The 21253-nt window shown below is 45.6% G+C and overlaps 2 protein-coding genes across 5 annotated transcripts in view; one reads left to right on the top strand and one right to left on the bottom strand.

Moving 5' to 3' along the window:
• Window positions 1–21253, top strand: part of LOC143422093 (RISC-loading complex subunit TARBP2) — a 373185-nt gene that overhangs the window by 129521 nt on the left and 222411 nt on the right. The gene's annotated exons all lie outside the window — the stretch shown is intronic.
• The window catches only part of Fhos (Formin homology 2 domain containing), a 187527-nt gene that overhangs the window by 13449 nt on the left and 152825 nt on the right, over window positions 1–21253 (bottom strand). For 2 of the 4 annotated variants that reach the window (XM_076892438.1, XM_076892439.1), the window contains 9 exons: window positions 19887–20223; window positions 19067–19698; window positions 12465–12625; window positions 11388–11570; window positions 10100–10219; window positions 8320–8454; window positions 7424–7566; window positions 5545–5815; window positions 4810–4933 (listed from right to left, as the gene is read on the bottom strand). In XM_076892438.1, the coding sequence (XP_076748553.1) occupies window positions 4810–4933; window positions 5545–5815; window positions 7424–7566; window positions 8320–8454; window positions 10100–10219; window positions 11388–11570; window positions 12465–12625; window positions 19067–19698; window positions 19887–20223 (2106 nt within the window). The remainder of the gene's footprint in view (window positions 1–4809; window positions 4934–5544; window positions 5816–7423; window positions 7567–8319; window positions 8455–10099; window positions 10220–11387; window positions 11571–12464; window positions 12626–19066; window positions 19699–19886; window positions 20224–21253) is intronic. The other 2 variants (XM_076892440.1, XM_076892442.1) reach the window with 1 other exon arrangement.

Raw genomic sequence — 21253 nt, forward strand, 5'->3', positions numbered from 1 at the left:
CCGTTACAATCATTGCGACATCGTTACGCAAAAGCTTGACTATTTTCTGGTTCACATAACAGACGTGGTAATAAATTTTCGTGAAATTTAATTAACAAATTCTCAAGATTAAAAGTTCCACGGCTAAGATAAAATTGAGTTACGAAAGAGATTTATCGTAACCGATCGCGAACCGATTCCACCGTTGCTCGGAGGCAATCCGCGTTAACACGCGCGATGAACTTCCACCCCCTCGATAAGCAAGAAAGTTCGCAGTTAAGAGCTCGAAGCTGCGAGAGCCGCGTTGAACGCAAACCGAGAATAATCCGATTACGCGGCGGAGTACTTCTGGCGGCGAATTTTCCGCGGAACGATCCGCGGGAGATGTAGACCAGGTGACACCGTGTGGAAAATTACGACATCGAAGCGGAGATGCCTGTTCAGAAATGAAATTCGAGGGACGCCGTCTGCAGCGCCCGGGCACTTTAGCTCGCGGTTCGCGTAGCCAGGTCCTGTACATCGTTCCTCCATTGCTGGGGCACTCTGGCGAACTCTTCGCAGAGGAGTCTCTCGATGTTACTGGTCCACGGGGCAGAAAGTTCGGGACCGTCAAAAGAACGGGGAGTTTCTTTGAGAGCGTCTTTGAAACTCGGCTGAAAGAAGCTTCCATTGGCGGTCTTTCTGGTTGTGTAAATTCGATACGAAGGTGGTACGCGGGTGGAGACCGGAAGAGGGAACCGATGGGCCGGTAAGAATTTCCATGGGATAGAAAAACGTAAGTTTCGCGATGTGGTCAAACCAGTTCAAATCCTGGGGATGTCGCACACTTGAAGCCTTTCGCCCCTCTTTTATTCACGAAGAGGGTAAATGACTTTCATTTTCGAGTGCTTGTGGAGAAATTGACCATCGCTTGATGCTCGAGGCAAAACTTCACGCTCGTCTCGATTTGCGAATAGTACCGTGCTCCGATTTCTATTCGCATCGCTGTCCTTAATTCGACGAGAGTTCAGAATTATGAAACTCGGTCTGGTCCACTCTAGAATTTCGCGGGTCCATCAAATAGAAATTTAAAATCAAACTACTACTGGCTAGAAAATCTTCTGACATGAAATATTCACGCTCGTGTCCGCGAATAATCCTCTGTCGTTTATAGTTTCACTTTGCAGTTTAAACGAGATTAAATTTCATTATGCAAAACTGTCTAAAAAATTCCATATACGCGAATTAAATATCCAGCGCCTCGCGCTCTTCCGTTTCGCACCCTACGCAGTCGACTGTTACAATATTAAAAGGAACGAAAAAATGTAATTCGAAATCCTCGGGTCTGTTCGAACTACTGTATATGAAAAAAAGGAGACGTACGTTTGGCGAGGAGAGAAGAGAAAAGCCACGTCTCTTCCACCTCTAACCTTTCATTCTCGGCAATCTCCACATAAATACAACCCTCTCAAGGAAACCACGGATATGAATGCAATAACAGGCAAGAAGATACCCGCCTAGGGTGGAATCTGCCGCGACAAATCGTGATCCCTGAAATGTGGGAGGGGGGAGGAGGCCACGTGGAAAGATTCACAGGACGTCTCCAGGTGTTTCAGCTCGGGGGTGGAGGCGGACTGGAAGAGACATTGTCCGCGTACTGAAGCGGACTTAGCCGGAGCGTTTAGATATTTTATAGAGGGGCATACACGGGAATAAAAGGGAGGAAAGTTATGATGGCCACACAGAGCCGCGATAATGCACGAGCACCTGCAAGTTTACGAGCCGTAAAGGGCCGCCATTGCCCTCTGGGCTCTTTATATCCGGCCCACGCCGGGAATAAAAATTCTAACGCCTCCTTCGCCGGAAGACAGAGGAGAGGATTGGCGGTTGCAATTCGGGATGATTTCCACGCAACCCCACCACCGGTTCTGTTAGTTTCGTTTTCATTGCTCGATTTTGGAAACGAACGGCGTTGCGATCGTGTCGGATGTAGCTCGACGATTAATTCCACGGTTGGAACGTCGAAAGTTGGCGTAAACGACGGGATCGACGTGAAAATTACAATGTTTTCTCTGCAGTAAATTCGCCCGCCGAGCTTGAAATTTGTCGCACGAAATTATCTCGCGTAAACAGTGTTTTCTGATAGTTTGCGAACTAATTCTATGATATCTCCTATGAGACAACATCTTGGAAACGGCTGAATTTAAGAAGATAATCGAAATACGAAAATAATTGACCAATACAAGGTCTCCATGCACGTATACGAAACGTAGCTGGAAGATTTAAGATTCCAAGTAGTACGTGTCAATAAGTAATCAGACGTGTCCCTAGAAATTAAAATAAGTAACGTTGTAAATCGTTCTCTTTCAATTATTTTCATTAACTACGAAAGAATGTAATGTAAAGTACAGTATATTATGAAATTTATGTTATTTTATATATATATATATATTACCATATTTACAGCGTTCTTTTATGTCACGTTATACATTCTTCCACATTTCAGAACGTTCCAAATCCACGTATATTACCCGACAAATAACCACGATTTAATTTCGTCGGATAAGTTAACTCATCGTTTCTGTCGCATATTATGTTACTTAAAAAACTCCATTACGAACGAGACAAATTCGTTTCATTTTCCACGTTCTCAACTATTCTGCGCATAAGCTTTATACGTGGTTAATTAGTCATCCTATTACTGCATCCACGAAGATTATTTCTCTTTCTCATTTAGTCTCACTAGCGCGATAAATACGTGGAAATGTGAAGAATTCAAGGGTAGCAGACAAAATGCTTGAAAAATGCTACAGAAAGCCATGTCCGCTTTTGTCAGAACAAAACAGCAGTAGTAAGCATGCATATGTAGTCAGACGTGCACCTACTTCAACAGTCATTCGTAAAAAATATTATGCAAATTAATTTTTACTAAAAGTATCATAAATTTTAGTTGTACGAACTCTCATAACATTCATTTTATTGAATATCTGCAAAAAAATTAGCGTTCGTAAGGAGATATGACGACTCGTTCGTAAAGTGAAACTGTTAAGTCTATAAAAGAATGTTTTACGCTCGAAACAGTTGTGAAAAAAACACGCCTCAGATTTTTACGTTTTGCAGAAAATATATACTGTACAACGAAAATGCATGAACGTTAAATACTAGCATATTCATTTCAAGTAGCGTATATCAATAAATAGAAAGACGCGTGCATTTACAACTTCTCGAAAGCAACATTACAAAGCTCTTAACGAGGCGCCATAAAAAAAGCTCCAGCAAGAGCTTCTTCTGGCCAAAAAATCTTCAGAAAGAGAGGATAAGAAAAAATATAGGACAGAAACAAGAGCCGGGAGAAAACATTGTACGAGACCGAGGGAAACAGCGAACGCTATTCGCGCAGGATTATCTTTGAGACACGATTACCGCGTCTCAGCCAACGCGGAGGGTGCCGATGGCCGCGTCCTCGAAATCTCGATGCCGTTACTTTTCATTTCCCGGTAACACCGTCAAACGAGCCGACGCTATCCACGAATCTTGCCCGGAGAGTGTTTGCTTAAGGAGGGCATTTATCTCTCGCGCCGCCACCGGCTAGAGCATTACGGAAACGAGGAGAAATTCTCGCACTTTGTTCTTATCTGCGCCACAGAGCCAACCTTTTAAGGTGACGCGTTATATTTCCGACCGTTAAGAACGCGGGTGGAACTTCGATGCGCTTTTTTTATAAGGACAACAGGGTGCAAAGGACCTACTCAACAAGCATCTATTGTTTACTCTTTCTCCATTGGATTTTACGAATACAGAGAAATTTTAATTCGCAAAAAGTACATTTCTATTTTCTTCAGGCACACCTGTCGTTCTCCAACGCCATCGTCATCGAACCCGTAACAATTTTCTGCGACATTATAAGCTACCAATTTCAATACCACACGGCACACGCAAACTAGAATTCCATGTGATTCACGTGATCGGATGAAATAACCAAATGGAGAAAAAAAAAAGCGAAATGTACGGGTACGTTGTAGCTGTCCTTGTTCTTCGATCATGTACAACGAACTACGGTACTATTGCGGTTTATTGCCTCGTTCTGTATTCCACGGTTTCGCGGAGCCAGACATCGCGTAACGTAGAAATATGAAACTTGCTGGCGACAGGATATTAGGACGTCTCGATCAATGAGCGACGCGGAGTGCAGGTTGGATTTACATTGCAAATGTGCTACCTGAAAACGATCCTCGCAGACAGCTCGCGCTTCGGGACACACGATTATCTTTGTCGAACGTTTTAACGCCGGAAATTGCCGGGGCTTCTCTACAAATCGAACTGGTGCGTTTCACTTTATCATCTCTATTACATTTTTATGTTTCTATTTTATGAACCACTTACGAACGACTCTATTGTAATCACCGATGAGACAATATTTCACAAATTCTCGAGCTGATTCTTGTTAACAAAACTTTTGAATATCGTCAGACTTTACGTGTAAAGGGTAGTCGTGTTCCTTGTCTGCTGAAAATTTCGCAGAAACTTCACGCAAGTGACACGGCGACTCGCTCCGCTCTTTATCAACGATGTACCACGGGAACGAAGTTGAGGACATTCGTCCGAACAATTCGCCCCCGACAAAGGCTTTTATTCAGCTTTCGTCGTTCAGTGTGATTAAAGATCACAAACATCGCGAGAGGAGGGTGGGAGGGTTGGAGAGGCAGTGGAAGAAGCCAGGAAGTACCGAGTGTGCCAAGCAAAAAGTAAGATACTCGGAGAACACAAGTTAGTCCGTTCGAAGGAAACGAGGAAACGAGCGCGGGAAGAAGAAAGGGAGGCAGGGCGAGCAGGAGTAGATTGAAAACTCACCGTCTTTCCTCTGTCTCCTCCACGGCAGGGTACCGTGAATACTCTCGACGTCGGAGATATCGCTTCCTAGCAGTTGCCTGAGCTCCGCGTCCGCTCGATCCTCTTTCGTCCTGAATTTGCCAACCTGTAACGACGATCAAAGGAGACATCGGATTCGCGTGTTCTGCGGCGGTCGAGGGAGGAGGGCTGCCAGCGGTGCGTGCCGCCGCGCGTTCGACGGCATCGCGGCAGAAATGGAAACAGAGACAACCGGGATATTAACGCAACGGTAGACAAGAAAAGGAATTGATTCCTGCCAGCGGCGAAAAAGCAATTCATTCCTCGTCGGCGAGCCGCGCCATAATGCCGTTCACGCTCCGATAACTGTATTTGATGAGAGAAGTGGTCCGCCCCTTCTCAAAGATTCGCAGCGACCATCGTTCTCGTCAAAAGGAAATTGTTAAGGTCGCGAGTAACGTGTTCGTTCGTTCGCGACAATTTCTTTTCTACAATCGTATGGAATAGCGATTCTTTACGCGCGAGTTTCAACGTATTAGCGTGATCAATATTTCCAATGGCATTTCGGTAAATAGCTTTTTGTATTTCTCTCGAGAGCGCGAGGAACGCGTCGAATGTTAACACGACTGATCGATTAGAGACGAGAGAGCATTCATTTAAACCGCAGGAAACGGACACTCCGAGTGTCACGAGCGAATAGCAGCTCGGATTGGTAGAGCCAGGTCTCGCGTAACTCACCTCTGTGATCATCTTTCCTCTGGTCTTATTTCGTTCGCGGTGATTGGCTTTTTTCTCCAGCTGCTGTATCACCCGCTCGCGGGTGGTTCTGTACTCGAGTGCGAACTCGGACACGATACGGCAGAACTCGTTCGGCTTTGTGTCCTGCACCCTGTGCAACGGTATACCCAGCCAGAGGATGAATTTGTGGAATCGATTTATGATCCGCCTGTGCACGATGCCCAGCACGATTATCCTCTCCGCGCAGTCCGCCAGGAAGTCTGACATTCTGCTTCGACAGAAGAGCAGCGAGGAGTCGGGAATTAATACCACGCGAACTTGTTTTACGATCGCTGGCGATATAATTCTACGGACAGAGGCTGGGATCACGTCGACGCTTCGTTCGTCGTCGATCGTATCGAACGTCGCTTATTCTCGACAAGATAGAAAAATTCTAGTTAATCCTATCGTTTCCACCGTCGCCTCAGGAGTGTCGCAAATCTTTCACGGCGCGCGCGCGCGCGCGTTTAATTTCGCGAAAAGGGTTCGATGAAAATCGAGGTACGAGCGAAGGCAATCACTGTCGATCATTTTTTACGCGAGGCATTTTCATTAGCTCGCACGTCGGAACGAGTTTCGGGTAAAAACGAATTAACCCAGGCGGACATTTAGGCTGTCCCGTTACCTTTAATTAACGCGCGCCTTGCCAACCGGTTAACCAGACGGTTTCACCGTTGAACGAAATATCCCCGCGGTGTATACACGCGGCCGAGCAACGGTGTGCATCAACCGCGACAGGATATGAGGCGTTGCTCGCCACCTATTGCTACTTAACGCGCCCGCCGCTGCACTTTCCTCCACGTTCCTCCGCCGCCGTTGCAATTAACCACGAAGATTCCCCGGCTCGTAGACGGGCGAGCATTGTTCGCGCTGACGGCCGACAGTAAACACGATTAAACACCTGCCTTCCAACCGCGAGTCGCAATCGCGCCGTGTATTACGGTTCCGAATAAAGGCTGAGGTCCGTACACCGCGTTCGCAACAAACTTCCATTTCACCTCTATAACTGTTGTTGCTGCGAAGAGCAGGTTGATTAGTAAGTGTCTGCTGAATTATGAACGTTGCTTAACCGAGAAACTGTGGGAACCGATGGAATCTGTTCGAGGTGTTTCTGATAAATTCACATTTCTATAAACTCGGGGAACTTGGCGAGGAGTTTCGCGTTATGATTTTGGAAGAGCAGATTTTTGGTTGCTTAGAACCTAGAGAAAAGAACGGCGAGTTGATACGAAATATATTCCAGTTTCTCGCTTCCAGGATTCGCTATGATCCTTAGATTTCTCTCGAATAAACAGCGCTGCATAGATTAGGTCCCTGTATAAAATATCCGTCTGCATAGCCGAGCCTCGTTTCATTTCCGCCTACTCTATTCCTCACCAGCGGGACGGTGAAGTTAATAACCTTAATTTAAAGATGAAGAAAATGAAAAAAGGAGAGAGAGAGGAAGGGAAGGTTGCCGGCTATAGCCGACTTAGATAAGGACAAGTTCACCCAGGGTGGGGGATGAACAGATAAAGGGAACGAAAATCCACCGCGAAGTAGAAACGGGATAAGGTGAAATAAAATAAGAAAAAGAGGGGCAGGAGGATAGGAGGGACGGTTAAAGGGGATGAGCGGGAAGCGGCAGCATGGAAGGAAGAAATACGTTTTCCGTAATTAATGGCGGTGCCATTTGGAGCGACGCCAGTTTCGCCGCGGGACAAAAAGTCTGTCGCGAGTTTATTAGAACGTAACCCCGGATCATTGGGAGTTCCGCGGGACGAAACTTCGCGGGACGTGGCTTCCGCGTTGCGGAGCTAAATCGCGCGCGTCGGTACGCGATTCCAGCATTGATGCTTACTTGACTTTCATCATCGTGGAACCGTCGTGCTTCGCGATAAGCTTCAGGTGATCCCAGGACGCCTTGCACTCGCTCTCCAGCTTGCCTATATTCGCCGCCAGTTCGTCGAAATCGATCTTCGAGGCTCTCGTCACAGCGCCGATCTGAAGAACACTCAGAGCTTTTTCGATTGCAGTTCAACATTGATACGCGCGAGACTAATACCAGTGCCCCGCGATTACTCTCGTTACGTTCAATACACGCTATGATTTTCATAAAAACAATAAAATATCGCGAATAAAAATTTCAATTCTGTACAATCATAACACTGCTCTGAACTACTAATCTCTGTTTTAAGTAGCATGAATCAATGCTTTGGTATACGTCGCGGTGAATCTATTTTACAGATACAAGTTAATACTTTTCTTAACCTTTGACTGATCCGACTAACTGACAAGCACACGGATTAACGTTATTCTACGCTCCATCGATCTCTATTCTAATTCTAAGTAGTACAAGTCAATATTTCAGACTGCTTGTTGCTAGTTTGAATAATTTCAACGTTTTCATTGCTCAAACAGCACACGAGCAGCAACGACGCGTAAATTTGAATCGAACGAAGCAACAACAAAGATCAATTGATAATCACTCGCGACGAGTGTCACGCGCACCGCAATTAAACCAAGAACCAACGAGTACCACGGCGACGACACGATTTCACGGGACCAGTATTCGTGATAGTCTCCGAAGACGAAGAACGAACTTCTCGCGGGGGATAGGAGGCGGCGATACGAACTTCCTATCCGCGATTTCGCAAATGCGACCCCGATTATTCGCTCCCCGTCTCTCTATCTCGCGCTAGATGAGACCAAAGTTTTATCCGACTCCTGCGACGCGCGAGTAAGCCGCTTCCTCACCTCCGAATAGAGATCCGTGGAATCCGGGAACTTCTCCATCACCATGTGGCAAAGATGATGAAGCAGCGAGTGCTTGTGGACCGTATCCTTCACTTCAGGTACTTTGGCGAGGTATTCCAGCTGAAAGCCCTTCACCTGGAAAAAAAAAAGGCAGCGGCGACCGTTTTCAGCGGTACGCGACGCCAGGATATCCGCGAGCCCCGGTTAACTTCCACCTTCCCCCAAAAGCTCAGCCTTTCCGCTCGACGCTTCTGGCCACTATCGCGTGTAACGTGATTGCCATGAAAACCCGGAATCGATCTCGTCCGCGGTTCTCCAACGCGACGAAGATGGCACGCTTGAATCCATCCCGTTGGTCGCATCCTTTCGAACCGCCTTTCCTCCATTTTCTTGTCTTCTTCATCATTTTTCTTTCTATTCTACTTCTTCGTACACGTTAATGTAATATAAGACTTCAACCTCCGGTTCCAAGAATAGAGAAGCAAGACCAGGAAAGGGTAATTATACATTTAGATCGCTCGATAATTTACAGTGGACTGATTTATTTAATTAAGCGGAAAGAAAGAGTGCTCGCTGAAAAATTGAAATCCGAACCGACGCTCGCGTTGGCTGAAGGTCTGCTGGGGAGGAAGGGGGATTATTAATTTACGATTTTTCGCTTCGCGAATCAAAGCGCGATTATATAATCAATGCGAACGCCTCTGACTTATTCATTTCGAAGTTGACGGAGAATTCCCGGATTTGCGAAGTAGTTTCTGACTGGTCGTAAAATTCGGAGAAGTCGCCACCGCTTCCGGAGCGTACCGTGACGACAAATAAATTCGCTCGAGCAAGAAACAGCTTCGCGAATACTCCACTTTGGCGCAACATTCTTTACCTATTTTCAGCCAGTCGAAATTACGGCATTGGCGCGATTAAAGTCATATTTGAACAACGTCGGTTGCTAAATCGTCGCGAACGAATTCCATTCCGCTCGTAATTCTTCAGCTCGACCACGCGACAACTTCGATAAACCAGCTCGTAGTGCGAAAAAAGAAGAAACAGGGTAGGTAAAAAACGGACCGCGTGCTGATAAGAAGTGATTACCCGCGAGGTTCTCAAAGAAACGCGGCTGTTAATATATTCGAGCGGAAACGGACGATGACGAAACGAAAAGGAAGCGTCCAGCGTTGAATTCGAATCGCGGGCCATCAGACACGAATGTTCGTGCGAGCGCGCCATTTCTAAGGTTCGTATCGCGCGCCCGGGTACGAAGGCGATCGTGCAGCTCTCGTTCCAGTGGCTAGAAGCGTCGACTCTGCACAATTTAAATCATTTCTTTTTTTTTATCATCGAACAGTGCTTGGTATTTGACCGTCGTAGGAGTAATTTGAATTTTAAAGTGTTTTACCTCGTAATTAGAATTTTGCTAAGAAATTTCATATTTAACCATAATCTATTTCTATTTCGATCTGAAATTCAGAAGCTATTCTACTTTAATCGCGAAGCTAGCGATAATTGGGTCGACTGCGTAATTAAAATGAATTGTCGCTCTCTTGCGCGTGAACCACGGGTATCGGACGAAAGCGATCGGCCAATGGCGTCGTACGGTACATTCAAAAGCGTGGCAGCGGTCCAATGAAAGGGTCCGTGCCGAGAGGTGTGGTTCGTCCGTTTTTCCGAATCATCGGGCAACGGTTACACGAAAATTATCGACGCTGATGGATATCGATTCCGTGCGAACGAGCGGCACCGACTGACGGATTAAGCGGATATCATTTGGCTGGCATTCAATACCCACCTCATTTCCGTTGAGGAATATCCCGATCGAAAGGAGCGTGCTCAGAATCCCGCGGAACGTTTTATTCACTCGCAGGGTCTCCATTCCCTGCTTCAGATCCATCAAAGGGTCCGCAATTTCCTGAAGTCACAAAGGTGGTCCGCGATTATTTCTTTCGAGCCCGCGAGAGTTTTCTGGCACGCCGTCTGGCTCGTTCTACTCGTCTGGCTTGTCCCATTCTCGCGGTTCCGTCCAATTGTAACATTCTCGTTTCCCTTCTTTTTTTTTTTTACCTCCTCGCCACGCGAGAGCAACGCGTGCGACTACTTCGCATCCCGTTTCCGATAGGAAGTAGCTCGTTAAATTTGTACGAAGGAAAATTTGGGGTGGCTGAGATAGAGATGCAGAGAGTGGTGCGAAGACACGGGCGAAAGGAGAATGCTTGACGCGTAATTCGATATGAAAAACGCGAAAATAATTGTGGATAATAATTAAATGAGAAAGTGATTTGATGAAATATATATGATCAACAAAAAAAAAGAAAACAAAAACAAGAAAGAAGTACGGAGTAATAGTGTCGATTTAATAGAAAATTCCAGTTCCGGCGCGGTCAAGCTGTCTCGAGACAGCCGGCGATTTTCCAAGGAAGCGGCGCACACGTTCGACGCGGCACGATCGTGTATCGGAATTCGCCGTGTTCCCAGCGAAGAAATCGCGCGATTATGCGGGGAACGTTCCCCGCGACTTCCTTCCCCGCATACCACGCGTTTTTCCTCGCCGCGGTCCCGCGACTATCTCCGCGGAATTCGAGACGAGATTCGTGAGAAATAACGGGCCAATTCGCACGCTATTACGCGCATTCGTATTCCGCGACGCTTAATAGAATTTGCATTCGGGACGTCATGCATCCTCTTTCACCGCGAAACGTATTTACTGCCAGGCAGAAGCCAGGAATATCGGATGTGACAGAAATATGAGACGTTCAACGTTTGGCACGTCTGTACGCGGCGATGCTCAAGAATTAAACGTCCTGCAATGTTTATCGCGCCTGCGTATAACGATGCTAAACGACAGTTTTTTCTTCTTCTCGCGAAACGTCTTCAAATATTTTACACTCCACGCGTGTTTCGCGTTTTTAAAAAATAGTTAGAACTGTCCCACGGCGTGTCACGAGTCGGACAAACGATAAAACGGATTCGAGACGCTGCTCCGCGAAATTTCAAAGAGGAGATCCGCAGTTTCACGAGCCAACGAGCCGCGTGGCCAGAGATAAACGCACGCGCCCTGTACAGGGTCGCGGGTAACTCACCTTCTCCGAATTCTCAAAGTCCAGCTTGAACGCCCAAAGTTTCAGCCTGGCTGGCAACTCCGAGATGGAGGCCAAAGTTAGAAGAAACTGCTCGGCCGATCCCAAAGGTAGGTCAGGATTGGCGGCCTGCGCCTCTTGTATCCTGGACCTCTCCTCCTCGGTTGGCAGCATCGTCAGTAGTTTCTGTCGCGAACAGGCCCGGGGAGAACAGGGAAAGGGAACGAACGAAGAAGAGAAACGAATCCGAAATTAGAGAAATCAGAAAAATCGATGGAGAACAGAGCGTAACAACGTGTGTTTCAACTGAATCGGCTGGGTCGACCGTGAACCAAAGATCGTCGTAAACACACTTTACATGGGAATGTCCAACGAAATCGGGATCGTGACGAAATACATCATACCGGGGGAGAAATCAAGAAAGCAGTGGGAAAACGTCTGAGTTTCTTCGACTTGGAGAAAGTACGATTAAGAACATATATAAATATGATTACGTTCATCACGTAGACAATCAATTATAGCAGATCCTCCTGCATCCGTGCTTTATCGTCTAAGTGCTCCTTCATCGGTAGATTCGCGATTAGCCGTTAGATCGGATACAGAAAGCTCGACTAAATTCGTGTATAAAGGTATGCAGATACTGTTTGAACAACAAAGACTAGTCTTGTCAAATGACAGTAAGTCAAGTTAATAGCTTTACATCGAATTGATCACGTCGAATTGAAGTGATTTAGGTTGAGTTAGCTCAGTTTGCATCCGTTCAGATCGGTTTAATTCAAGCTCGTGACGAACTTAATCGAGCCGTATCGGATTCGCTCGTATCTAAATTTGTCATCGAAATTTAACAGTATCTGTATATTCAAAATAACTATTAATGTACAATGACGAGAGAAAGAAAGTTTGTAGTATCAAGTGAATAAAATGGACATGTTAATTACGACATTTTTTGTCTGCCACTGTACTAAACGAATAAGTAGAAATATCGAACTATTTGGTGAATCATAGAAGACGCTATATAGTAGTAAATGTGTCGTACTAAAATGAGAAGCGAAAGAATCTGAAAAAAGCACGGGATCTTACCTCGATACCTTCCCTGTTCATGATGGTCGCATCCATTTTCAAGATCGCGGTCTTAATCGATCTTGGCGGTGGCAACTTGGTCATCCCGATATTGATGGCGTTCGATCGCTTATGGTCCAACACGATGATCTCCTTGTTCTTGTTCATCTCTTGCTGCTTCTGTTCGACGGTAAACGAGCGATCGGTTAATCAAACGATGCGTCTTAAACAATGGCCGTACCGGGCAACGCGAAAGACGCTTTATCCCCGTGGCTGACCAAACTCAAAATCGTGGAACTCAATCGAGCAAAACCGTGCACGAGTGGCTCGTAAAAATCGAAACACAGAGAAAAATAAAGGGAGCGAGAGAAAAAAAAAAAAAAGAAAGAAGAAAAAAGAAACAAAATACGAAACGAAACGAGGCGGTTGCCTGCTGAAATTCTATGTATTAACGACCAAGTGCAGGTCAAATATTTGCCCGGCAAGAAAAGTTGGAAATGGAACTGCAGATATAGATGGGGGAGGATGCGATGAATAACGTGTTTGCTCTTTCCCGCGGATCAATCGGCGGTATATGAAAACAAAAATAACGCACGCTGTCAGCGGAAATGAAATTAGTAGAACGAGTTCAAAGTAAATACCGTGGGGCTTTTCAGGGTGGAGAGGCTACCGTTTTACGGCGCCTTTGCAAATGATGCGGAAGGATAAACAAAAGCAGGGGAAAAGCAGAGAGGGGGTGGGAAGGAAAATCGAAAAGAGCGTTATAATTAGTAGAGGCTAAGCGACCCAACCGGCTACTGCAACGAGATTAATCATTCGAAATACCTTTACAGAGATAACCAATTAACAATCAACAGATCCCACGTAATGTGATTAAAGTGCCACCGTACTCGGGCGAGGAACGTTTTATTCCGGTGATTCGATGATGATTAACGGACAAATGTGCTTACGTTTCTCGCTCATTAGTACCAAGCGAAAATTCAAATAAGAGATAAATAAAGAGACAGAGAAAGAGAGAGAGAGAGAGAGAAAGAAAGAATAAAAAATAATTGGAATGACGTGCAAAAGCGAAAGCTTGAGTTAACGAAAAACGACGTTAAGTGAAGTTAAGAAATTAGGACTCACCTCCTGTAAAATTCCAGCATGCCATTTCGTTCATTTTTCGTGCGAGCACCAAGAATATTGCAAATAATACAAGAAAAGATTAGTCGTGTTGCATTAAACCACCATCACCACCACCCAACCACTATTCGCCATATTATTATTATTATTGTTATTATCATAATTATTTTTATTATTATGATTATTACTACCACCATTACTCGCGATAATATTATCATGGGGTTTCATAACTGTTACTGATACAGTTAATTTATAACTGGTTATTGTTAAAAGTTATTTCATTAACGGCGCTCGTAATATTATACTATGATCGCAATCGTATGCATGATCGTCTCGTGAAATCACTCATGGTAAGCGCGCGTCTATGATACGTACGATCTAGCATGGAAATAGAACTCAGCCTCGAATATTGCTACTAATTTTCAAAGCTATACCTTTCTATGTCACGGAGATATCGTTGGAATAATCTCACGTTTGTAACTCAAACATTAAATTATAATTCTGGACAATAATTCTTGCTATTATATTTAATCCTTTCGGGGCTGCACCTACGCATACGCGCCATTACGTTCGAATCCAGAACCGACAGTTTTATTCGCCAAAAGTTTCATTCGAACCTTAAATTCCGCTACCATCTCTATCATTTCTTCAATTGTTTCCATATTGACAACAAATTGAATATTAAAAAAGTATATAAAAACGTTCTGACAGATTAAGGTATAATAATCTTAAAAGGGGTTAATCAACAATACCTAAAAAACTCGCAACCAACCAATAACCAGGTCTCTCCATCGAGCTTCATTAAATCATTTTGAAAAAGGGGAGAAAGAAACAACAGACTCAGTGAACCACTTCCTGCACTTCATCTTTCTCCTACCCCCGTCCAAGCTCTCAGACTGAGGCTCTCAGGGGGCCACAATTTTTCCCCGATTCACATCTCCTCTTTTAAGTTTTCTTCCTCGAGCCGCGCGCTGACGGAAGTCTCAACGGACTCTTTACTCGGCACTAATTATTGCCGGACTCCGCGAGGTGGATGTAAAAGTTCAAAGGAGTCGGAGCGGGCGAAAGGAAACGGGCGCGCGCGTGGTGAACGCGATGAAAGAAGCGCGGCGCGGAGGGCGGAAATCGAACGTGGAAGATGCAGGCTGCGTTGCCTCGCGACACGATTCGGAACGTGGAACGCGAACAGCTCGAGTCGATCACGTTGACATGTAATTAAGCCGAGTAATTAGAGCCAGTCGGATCGGTCGCGTGGAATTTTGCGGTGATCGCTGCGAACAATTTTCAGGTGATCGTCCAGCTCGTCGAGGGAGAACGCGTTCCGCTGTTGTTATCCAACGGTATTGAAAATTGTAAAAATATATAAAAATTTCATTCAAGGTAGTTGGCTTCTGCCAACGTGAAACTTGAATGGAAAAGAAGATAAGAAATTTCTGAAAATATTACGAATTAAATCTCTCCCGATTTTATATTTCGTTATACCTCGACCTGATATTTTGCTGTACCTTTAATAGTAAACAGAAAAGGAGGTTTCTCTTTGCATGTTCTTAAACGAAGATTGTAGCGAGTGTATCAAATGCAATTACTTGAATTAAAAAACTGTGGTCGAAAGTAGGGAACGCAGAAAACCGTAACGAGAATAAAACGGAGAAACGCGAAGGAAAATATACGCCAAAGACCTCCGTATTTTTAATACATGGAAGAACGATTCAGTTTCCTTGTCGTTACTTTAAGATGATTTAAATGAGAATCCACGGTCGAGACGAAAGTTAATGTTTATCCACGACGCTGCAAAGAAAATTCTTCCCTCTACGACAGCCGAGGGTGCTTCGAGCAACATTCCCTTCATCCTCGACGACAAATAATAATTGATTTTGAAAAATGTACAGAGTTGTTGCAATTTTTGTACTTTCCTCTCTTCTCTTGTCGAGAGGGAAAGACTTGTCTCGCTTTTCATTTCTCCTCCTCTTCTTTTATATTGTTAATTCACCGAACGTGGTAGAATGAAAAATTAAATAGAACGAGCGGAGGAATAGGAATCCGACGCAACCACGTGGAAATACGAGTTCCATAAGCCATTACTCGCCTCTCGGATAAGGAATAATAATTTTATACGAGATATTACCGATTTCACGGGCACGCTTTTCCACCGCCCTCCATTCGTCGAGAAATTTAACCGACACGCTTCTGCTTGCGAGTCGAATACCCGCGGAAGGATTTGCGAAGAGGTGAAATAGGAAAATACGCTCGGCCATTTCTGTTCCGTTCGGCGAAATTTATTCAATGAAATTCGATAACGCAAGACCCGACGAGAAGTCGGTTTTTCATAACGAAAAATAAATTGCCAGGAACACGCTGGCTTTATTTTTAAACGCTGGCTTCTTCGGTAAACTGCCGCATTTTTCGCCGTGAATCAACGCCACGCGAGATGTTTATGAATGACAATAAATATCATCGAAACGTTATTTCTACACCAGAGAAGCGATCATAAAGAGTCACCGCTAAAGCGTTTTCAAGATCAAGTTGAGATCTTGGTAGTTTATCACTTTAAAACATCAGAAAAATCATTCATTTGCCTTTGGATTAAGTTGGTAAAACTGCAATAATTCTTCGTAATCACTGATCCGTTTCTCGACCAACGTCAAGTCTGAACTCGCGGCAGAGATTCAATGCGAGAGCGGATTGCAATCACCGAACGTGTCGAGGATATTTCACCAATCTACGTTAAAAAGTCGGGAAATCAAAAAGAAACGAAACGCGGCGAAACGGCGAGCGAAAGGGGGAGGGGGATGGCGATGGCGGAGGTGGAAGTAAAACGAGCAACGGGATTTTTATCCTCTTAAAGCTTTGGCGAACGTTTTTCTCCCCTTTCACCCGGCGAAACACAAAAGCCCCCGGTAGAGATCGAGACGCGACGCGGCGACAAACGACCGGCACCCTAAACTCCGCGTTCCGTTCCTCCGCTCTCTGTGCGCGATCGAAAATAAAGCCGTTTAAGGTAAAGCGGTTTAAGGGAGCGGCGGAGAGTAACCCTGTTGCAAACGGCGTCGGATTAAACGCGTAATCCGTGTCAAAGGCATCCGGAGAAGTCGACGCGCGTTCCCTCCGCGCGTTATCTCTGCGCGCGATTGTTAAACGGGGTTGGGCCGTGTAACCCTCGGCTCCGACGGAATTGGTATCGCGGATGCTAGGAGCCACTGTTCCCTTCGGCTCTAGCGAATGTTACAGTCGTAGATTAGGGTGCAAGTATGAATAGAGTAAGAAGATATATTCGATCATCGCCTATGAATTAAACAGAAACCATCGAAAATTGACAATTTCATTTTCTTTAACAGCAATATTCATTGCGATACTTGTTAAGTAATTGACAGCATATTTCGTTTCGAAGTAACCAATCAGTTCTAGAAGCGCTCAAACAACCCTTTAAGGCGCAACTGCGTCGACGAACGAATTAAAGCGTTCGAACGGTGCCCTGTGATTTTAAGGTTCAACAGAAAGAACAAACGGCAAAGCCAGTGGAACCTAGTCCAGTCCGTCGAGCCTCTAATTTCTTCCGTTATCGTCGTAGACGCGCGCTAGGGAAAAAACCAGGAGCGGTTGTGTATTTAATCCAATTTGCAGCACTCTATTCCGAGCGAAACGGTCCAGCGGTGTGTTTAACGCCCGACTACGGGGCTGGTATCCCTTTATTCAAAAATATCTCGGGAGGAACTACGACCGAAAATGGGCAGAAGAATCCTCTCGACTACGAGCTAACGAGATAATAATTACTGCTGCGCGCGTGGACACGGGGAGAAAAGTTTCGCGCGATTGGATAACGGCTGCGCGGAAATTTCAGCAAATGTTTGCTAATTAGAGCGATGAGTCGTATGGATTGCAGAGAGATCCTTCGTGGGAACATGTATTTTTGCGTGCGATGATGCTTCTCATACCAATGAGTGCTTGATATACGTTACGAGGGTAGTTCGTCGGCCAGATTTTAGCCTTAGAAAAGATTTAATGAAGGAAACTCTTTTTCGAAATCCATATCCATAGGTTTGATATACGGTTTCGAAATATATTTGAAGGCTATCTTGAAGCAGATAAGGTTCACCACATAAGTCAACGACGAAATGGATTCAACCATAAATATCCAAGTTTCTTGTTCCTTCACCCACTAAGTAAATAGGTATACTAAATCCTCGACTTCCACGTGTACAATAAATAAATCAGAAACTTCGATTCCTTTCGATTATCGATTCTCCGAGTCGAAGAAAAACTTCTGAAAAAACCTTTCAATGAAAATCCAGGACGCTCGACAGCAACGATCCCCCTGACCTCGTCGCGTAAATCGGATCGATCCCCTTTAAGCGCGGCCGATTCAGCTCGACGCACGTTAACCAGCTACGTAGCTTTGTGCATTCTGCATTGTGGATAGGCTGGTTGCGGAATTTCCGCACGATGAAAAGCTTCTCGCGGCAGAGACAAGCGAGCGTGGGGTGGCCACCCCCGCACGTGCATTCTCCCTTTGCGTAGCGCGTTTCAGGGATCGGGTCGGCGAGAAATGAATAACGTTCGCCGCGTTGTCAAGGCTGAGGCCGTAGCGAAACGAAGAAACGGCAAGATTCATGGGACGCCGGGGCATCGGTGACGCTTTTTCCGTTGAATTCTCGCGCGATAATTAAACTTCCTGTCCTGATACCGCGGCGTTTCGAGGGGCACGGGGGGCGTTGCAACGGTTTTTCGTCGAAAGCTAAACTGCACAGGAGATACCGGGGCGAAAGTGATGAAGTTCTGAAGCTCGATGGAAATTCAATTATTTTTTGTTGCCAGCGGGGGAGGGTGGGCAACGAGCATGGGTTTCGATCGTGAACGGTTGAAAGGTTTAAAAGGGTTCTCTCAGTCTCTTTGCTCTGGCGAAAACCGCTTACCGCGAAGTGGCGCCGAGATTCTCCTTTTTCTGCGGGTTTTTCGACGCGAGCGTGTCTCCGACGCGAATGATAGTCTGATTCGATCAGGGAACACGTGGCATTTTTATAATGTTATTCCAGTTACGCCGTGGTGAAGCCTTGTTTTGTTTAGTATTAACCAACAAAAGTGACGTACTTAATTGTTTCATACATACAAAAGGCGAAGTATATACAAGGCGAAATGCAGAAATATGGTTCTTACGTACGGAATGTTCTATACAAAAAGCTATATCTATCGCAATCTATTCTAATTAAAACAACAAAGATTCTCTTAAATTCGTACCCCCTTTCGTGTCTACTTCTACGCTTCGAAATTAACATTTTCGCGGCACGAAATACTCAGGAAGACCTCTTACACGTCCAGCCTATGGGAAGCCCACGAGACGTCCACGAGAACCACCCCGACACCCACCAAAACGTGCCATCTGTACGCCACCGAAAATCCCCCTGACGAGAAGACCCAGTCCAACCATCCCCAGACCCAAAAGAGAAAACAAGCTCTCCCCCAGAAAAGAGCGACGGCGGAAGCTTGAGAAGAACGAGAGCTGCTCACCTTCGTGATGAGATCCTTGGCGCGGCTCTCGAACAGGTGCTCGAGCTTCTGCGTGTCAACAGGTACCGGGGACAGCTCGTCCCATATCATCTTGTTTTTGTCGAGTCTCGACAGTATGATGGGATCATCCCTGACCTCCTTCCAGAACAGCTTCACCGTCTTCTTGCTCTTCTTCGTGAAGGTCGTTGGCGGGCTCTTGGGCGCGTTCCCGATGTCGACCACGGTCGTCGACCTCTGCGACTTGAGATTCACGCCGAACAACGGCGGCGGCGCTTGCGGGACCGGCGGCGGCAGCCTCGCGCCCAACGGTGGTGGCGGTGGTGCTCGAATACCGCCAGCGGTTGGTACCATCGGCGGCGGTGGTGGTGGAATGCCGTTGGTCACGTTCACGGGGCCGAGGACGTCGACTTCGTCGTCGGAATTCAGATCGGTGAAGTCCAGGTCGCAGAGGGCCAGCGGTCGCTTCAGTTTCTTCACCAGCTCCTCCCAGTGCAGTTCGTTCTCGGACTTCTTCGCCTCCTGCAGTTTGGGCAGGTTGTCCCCGGTCGGGGACTTCAGCACGTCCGCCTTCGACTTCGACTTGGCCAGTCCCTCCTTCGCCTTCGAGATCAGACCGCTCATGTCTCCTATCCTGGAGGCGAAGGAAGAGAATGTAATTAATCTTTAGGGTTCTACGTAAATTCTAAAACGAAAATATAATGAGAATGTAGTAAGAGAGGCAAGTTGAACGATCTCGATTGATATAAGGGTGAAACATTGGGAGCAGTGATTTTTTTTAGCGGGCTTTAATCACCTCTACGCTTTGCACGGTGAAATTACCTGGAAACCTTCTCCTCGACCGGGCTGCTCGGTATAAGATTTTGAGCGGCCAGCTTTTGTGTGAGATCCTTGACGGTTCCTTCCCTCTTCAGTTGTAGAACCACTCGACGATCCTCATCCTCGTCGGTGTGATTACCCTCGTCGCACTCGACACCCTCGTCCGGGCTCTTGCCATACCACGGTTTCTTCTCCTCGGAGTCGAGCTTGTTCGCGGCATTCATCAGGGGCGTCAAGTCCTTCCTGCTGTTCGTCCTGGACAACTTATTCGACGGCGAGTCCGCGTTCCTTTCGTACGACGTGCCGTTCATGTAACGCACCCCGTTCGTCGCGTAGGGACCTTCACCAACGGGAGATCCGTTTGTTTCGTCGTTATTAATCAAGCCATTACATCCTCGCGCGCTACTAGCAATTCATTGCATAACAGCGACGTTGAAAAGTAGCGTCTGGATTTTCAGATAAGTTCTATCGCTTCGATAAATTTTATTAACTACGTCAGAACCGATTTTAAGTGGTAAAAGTACCCAGTAAACATGGGTAAAGACTAATTTTGAGGCGAACCATTTTAGTTTGAACGTTTGAATTTAAGCGTTTGTTACCGTGTAATTCGCAACGTTTTACTGAAAGACAGTAGCGAGCCAAGGTTTGCAAGGTCTGAGAGAGAATGGATAGCGTATGTTTAACGAAGATTCCTTAAAAATGCAAACAGAAACTGATCCTCGAACTACCGACCGAGGAACTAGTCGAGAGAAACTTCAAACAGTCCATGCAAACTGTACACAAATGTCTTTAGAAGCTACGATGCTGGTACGCGACTCGAAACACGGGTTTCCGACAAGTTAAAACGATACAAAGAACATGTTTACAACCTGGCTGTCTCTATTGTTTTCTGCAAAGTGGAGGACGCATAACTTTTTAAACCATTGATCAAATCTCGTATAATTTTATGGTACTCGTTTCTTTAATACCTTTAAATTTTGGTGATTGTGAAACATTGAAATTTAAAACTTTACTTGAAATTTAAAGCTTGACTTGGCATATTAAAACTAATTAATATGCATTCTCTTTAAATTACTTCTTACATCATTTCACGTAACTGACTGCTGTAACACTGACCAATATGCAGTGTTCAAAGCCGCGTTGCAGCCCAGCGTACCACTCATAAATTGGGTGCATCGATTACTTCCTGCTGGTGCACCAAGCTTTACAACCTTGACCTCACATTGTAACGTGTACTTTTATACGCAGAATAATTTCTATCCCGCTTCACCTACGTTCTACGTTCCTATTTTTATACCTTCTCTTCAAATTCTAGTTAGCTACCATCCACTTGGAGAAATAGAAACTGTACTATATTTATATAAACGATC

Source organism: Xylocopa sonorina, chromosome 3 (genome assembly GCF_050948175.1).
Source record: "Xylocopa sonorina isolate GNS202 chromosome 3, iyXylSono1_principal, whole genome shotgun sequence".
Lineage (NCBI taxonomy): Eukaryota > Metazoa > Arthropoda > Insecta > Hymenoptera > Apidae > Xylocopa > Xylocopa sonorina.